Source organism: Alosa alosa, chromosome 13 (genome assembly GCF_017589495.1).
Source record: "Alosa alosa isolate M-15738 ecotype Scorff River chromosome 13, AALO_Geno_1.1, whole genome shotgun sequence".
In the NCBI taxonomy this organism is placed as follows: Eukaryota; Metazoa; Chordata; class Actinopteri; order Clupeiformes; family Clupeidae; genus Alosa; species Alosa alosa.
The window spans coordinates 8,615,616-8,620,615 of NC_063201.1; the positions used below are offsets into that span (position 1 = coordinate 8,615,616).

A 5,000-nucleotide genomic window follows, 5' to 3' on the forward strand; every position below is an offset into this window, starting at 1 on the left:
GTATTTTCCGAGTATAAGTTGCACCAGTCAAAAATGTTTCATGAAGAGGAAAAAAACATATATATCAATATATATATATATATGTTGCACCTGAGTCGCAGGACCGGCCAAACTATGAAAAAAAGAAGTGTGACTTATAATCTGGAAAATACGGTATTCTATTTCACTTACTATGCTTTACTTTAAATTATTTTTAAACACTTGCCTGTTTATGCTTTTATTTAGCATTCTTTGTTTTTGTTTGTGTAAGGCACATTACATTAATTTGTCCCTAAGTGTGAAACCCGCTGTCTGAATAGTCTGGCCTTGCGTTGCCTGCTCTGTGTCCTCTCCCAGGCGGAGATCGAGTCTATGATTGGTTCCCTCTCGGGCGCCGAGTCCAAGTCCGTCCGTATGTCCAAAGAGGTTAGCAGCCTGGAGAGCCAGTCTGCGATGCACTGGGTAACATACACACACACACTTTACACACCCCACACACACACACACACACTCTCTCTCTCTCACACACACAGTAACTTTTCAACTCCCTAGAGCAAGCATTTAGGTGATGTTGGCCAAGAGGAAATGATCCATTTGAACTGTTACAGTCTTGTGGACTCGTAGGTTAGCCAACCTGAATTTGATATGAAACCAGACTGGTAGGCCTCAGAGGATCCCCGGGCTAAATTAGTGCTGTCCCCCCGGCCGACAGGAGCTGCTGCAGGATGAGACCCGGCAGAAGCTGTCCCTGGGCTCCCGCATGCGGGCGCTGGAGGAGGAGAAGGCCAGCCTGGTGGAGAGGGTGGAGGAGGAGCAGGAGAGGAACAAAGAGCTCACCCGCCAAATCCAGGCCACCATGCAGTGTGTGTGTGTGTGTGTGTGTGTGTGTGTGTGTGTATGTGTGTGTGTGAATGTGTGTGTGGGTGTGTGTGTATGTGTGTGTGTTTGTGTGTGGGTGTGTGTGTGTGTATGTGTGTGTGAATGTGTGTGTGGGTGTGTGTGTGTGTGTGCGTGTGTGTGGTTGTGTGTGTGTGTGTGTGTGTGTATGTGTGGATGTGTGTGTGTGTGTGAGTGAGCGAGTGAATGTGTGTGTGTGAGAGAGAAAGAGTGTGTGTTTGTGTGTGTGTGTGTTTTTGTGTGTGTGTGTGTGTGTGTGTGTGTTTGTGTGTGTGTGTGTGTGTGTGTTTGTGTGTGTGTGTGTGTTTGTGTGTGTGTGTGTGTGTGTGTGTGTGTGTGTGTGTGTGTGTGTAGTTTAATGGTTCTAAAAACACATAGGGTACTTTCAGGGTTCTTAACATGCATAGAAGGTACATTCCAGGTTTATACCTTACATACCTTACACACCTTACACACCTTACACACCTTACACACCTTACATACCTTACATACCTTACACACCTTACACACCTTACATACCTTACACACCTTACACCTTACACACACACCTCACACACCTTACACACCTTACACACCTTACACACACACCTCACACACCTTACACACCTTACACACCTTACACACCTCACACACCTCACACACCTTACACACCTCACACACCTTACACACCTTACACACCTATTTTCCTATTTTCCAATTTTCCATCACTCTTCCCTCTCCTCCTATTGTCTGTCTCTTTATCTTCCTCCCTCTCTCTGTCTCTCCCTCGCTCTCTCTCTCCCTCGCTCTGTCTCTCTGTCTCTCTCTCTCCCTTTCACTCTGTCTCTCTCTCTCTCTGCATCTCTCACTGCGAGTATTTAACCCAAGGATCAAGGATAATTTATTGTCATTCATCATGTAACATGTTGAGCGGAAGTTCTCAGGATCAGAGAATGCATTAGTTATCTAATAAATTAAAATCAATAAATAAGTAAGCAATAGTAAAAATACTAGAGACACTAGCAATACTAAGACAGCAGCATTGAAGTAGTCTTTACCAGCCCCTTAACTGAGCAGCAATATTGTTTTGTTTTTTTGATGTTTAATGCCTGGAGTGGGAATTCATGAATAGTTTTATTGCCTACTCCCCTCTCTTCTTTCCTCACTCCTTGCTCTCACCTCCCTCCCTCCCTTCCCTCCCCTCCCTCCTTCCCTCTCTCTCTCTCTCTCTCTCTCTCTCTCTCTCTCTCTGCTAGCTGGCGGAGCTGAAGAAGCAGTCGGAGGAGCTTTCGGGGACGGCGGAGGCGGGAGAGGAGGCGCGTAGGAAGATGCAGCGCGAGCTGGAGAACGCCCTGCAGAGGGAGCGGACCAAGGAGGAGGAGAAGGATCGCGTGGAGCGCCAGAGGGACCGGCTGAGGGAGGAGATCGAGGACATGACCCTCGCCCTGCAGCGGGAGAGACAGAGCTGCTCAGCCCTGGAAAAGAGGCAGAAGAAGTTTGACCAGGTGAGGAGGGAGAGAAAGAGAGAGAGAGAGAGAGAGAGAGAGGGAATAGTATGGAGATAGTCAGGAGTCAAGTGGATGAAGGGACATGAAGTGGTGGTAATGACAGAGATCCACAAGTGTCAGTTTTGTTCTCTTGCACATCTCAGTCATCACAGACTTGTGTTTTTTAACATTAAGTTAGTTAACAAGAGTAGAATGAGTGTATTTTGAAACTCTAACTTGAACTATACAACTTAGGATATAACATTGTGGACGAAATAAGTAGCTAGTGTGGTGTCTACACATTATACTGTATCTATAAGTATAGTACAGTATATATACTCTTTTGATCCCGTGAGGGAAATTTATCCCAATCCGTAAATTAGTGAAACACACTCAGCACACAGTGAGGTGAAGCACACACTAATTCCGGCGCAGTGAGCTGCCTGCAACAACAGCGGCGCTCTGGGAGCAGTGAGGGGTTAGGTGCCTTGCTCAAGGGCACTTCAGCCGTGCCTACTGGTTGGGGTTCAAACCGGCAACCCTCCGCTTACAAGTCTGAAGCGCTAACCAGTAGGCCACGGCTGCCCTAGACCTGGATATTCTGAATGGCATCTTAGTTAGGTGGGTCCTCCGTTGTCCAACACTCTGATGTGTAGTGGACAGGGCTGGAGTGAGGTAGAAGAGTGTATAGAAGGAGACAGACAATGAAATTGAGTAGCAACTAGCCAGCGCGTGTGTGTGTGTGTGTGTGTGTGTTATACTTGACCCCTGACCTTTGCCTTTGTGCCCTGCGGTCAGTGTCTAGCGGAGGAGAAGTCGGTGAGCGCCCGCCTGGCGGAGGAGCGCGACCGTGCGGAGGCGGAGAGCCGTGAGAAGGAGACGCGCTTCCTGTCGGTGTCGCGCTCGCTGCAGGAGGCCGCTGAGCAGAGGGACGAGCTGGAGCGGGTCAACAAGCAGCAGCGCCTGGACATGGAGCAGCTGGTCAACCAGCAGGACGACGTGGGCAAGAACGTACGTCTGCGCGTGCACGCACGTGTCTCTTTGTGTGTGTGTGCGTGTGTGTGTGCGTGTGTGTGTGCGTGTGTGTGTGTTTGGCTTAGGAAATAGATATTATTTAGTAAAATGTTATTATTATATATGATATGTGCTTATGTATTCGTATGTCTTTATTGTTTCTATCATGTTTTTCTCTCCTCTGATTGTCTCTTGTTCCCCTTCTGTCTTCTCTAATGGTCCACTCTATCATCTCCTCTCCTCCTTCATCCCTCTATCCCCTCCTCTCTCCTCTCCTTTATCATCTCCCTCCTCTTCTGTCCTTCTCCAATCCCCTCCTCTGTCCTCTCCCCACTCCTCTTCTTCACTTCCTCCTCCTCCTCCTCCTCCTCCTCCTCCTCCTCCTCAGGTGCATGAGTTGGAGCGCTGCCGGCGCTCGCTGGAGTCGGAGGCGCAGACGCTGCGGGAGCAGACGCAGGAGCTGGAGGAGGAGCTGGCCGAGGCGGAAAACGCCCGTCTGCGGCTGGAGGTCACCCTGCAGGCCCTGCGCGCCCAGTTCGAGAGGGAGATCAGCGCCGCCGAGGAGAAGGGAGAGGAGAAGAGACGCGCGCTCAACAAACAGGTAGAGAGGAGACACACGCTCAACAAACAGGTAGAGAGGAGAGGAGAGGAGACGCACGCTCAACAAACAGGTAGAGAGGAGAGGAGAGGAGACGCACGCTCAACAAACAGGTAGAGAGGAGAAGAGAGGAGACGCATGCTCAACAAACAGGTAGAGGAGAAGAGAGGAGACGCACACTCAACAAACAGGTAGAGAGGAGAAGAGAGGAGACGCACGCTCAACAAACAGTGTCTCAATGTCCAGGTAACGGAGATGAAATGAGAGAGGCACAGGAAAACAGACTTCAGAGCAGGGTTGTGCAAAATTCCAGAATTGAATTGAAACTGGTTCTTAAATTCCAATGCAAACAGGAAGCAAATTTGCAATTCGAATTTTGCACAACCCTGCTTAATAGGACTATTATTATTATATTAGAGGAATGACACACTAGATAAACTAGGTGTAAGTAGGAGAAGATATGGGACCTTAAAAAGCATCAAAAGGAAAAAAGGGTGGAATGTCCGCACACTTGCTCCCATCAGGAATTTTTAATGACTTTCACCAGTGACCTTAAAAAGCATACCCCCATCCTCTTTTCCTGCCTCTTTCTCCCTCGTTCTTTCTCTGTCTCTCCCCCTCCGCCCCCTCTGTGACCCCCTTATCACCTCCTCCCCTCTTTTCCTGCCTCTTCCTCCCTTGTTCTTTCTGCCTCTCCCCCTCCGCCCCCCTCTGTGACCCCCTTATCACCTCCTCCTCCCCTCCTCAGGTGCGTGAGCTGGAGGTGCAGCTGGAGGAGGAGCGGACCCAGAGGGCTCAGGCCCAGACCACCAAGAAGCAGCTGGAGGCTGAGCTGCAGGAGGCGGAGGCTCAGGTGGAGACAGCCAATAGGGGACGGGAGGAGGGCCTGAGACAACTCCGCCGCCTACAGGTAACACCACTGCACCTGTGTGAGAGGGAAAGAAAGATCAGAGGATGTGTTTGTGTGTGTGTGTGTGTGTGTGTGTGTAAATATGCATATTTGTGTTCAGGTGTGTGTTGGTTAGCCGGTTAACACTGTATCTGTG

At 49.5% G+C, this 5,000-nt stretch overlaps 1 protein-coding gene across 1 annotated transcript in view; it reads left to right on the top strand.

Moving 5' to 3' along the window:
• myh14 (myosin, heavy chain 14, non-muscle) overlaps nucleotides 1-5,000 on the top strand; it is a 49,462-nt gene that overhangs the window by 32,808 nt on the left and 11,654 nt on the right. Inside the window, exons 32-37 of the mRNA XM_048262114.1 lie at nucleotides 337-441; nucleotides 692-844; nucleotides 2,112-2,360; nucleotides 3,141-3,353; nucleotides 3,745-3,957; nucleotides 4,703-4,864. Coding sequence (XP_048118071.1) covers nucleotides 337-441; nucleotides 692-844; nucleotides 2,112-2,360; nucleotides 3,141-3,353; nucleotides 3,745-3,957; nucleotides 4,703-4,864 — 1,095 coding nt within the window. The remainder of the gene's footprint in view (nucleotides 1-336; nucleotides 442-691; nucleotides 845-2,111; nucleotides 2,361-3,140; nucleotides 3,354-3,744; nucleotides 3,958-4,702; nucleotides 4,865-5,000) is intronic.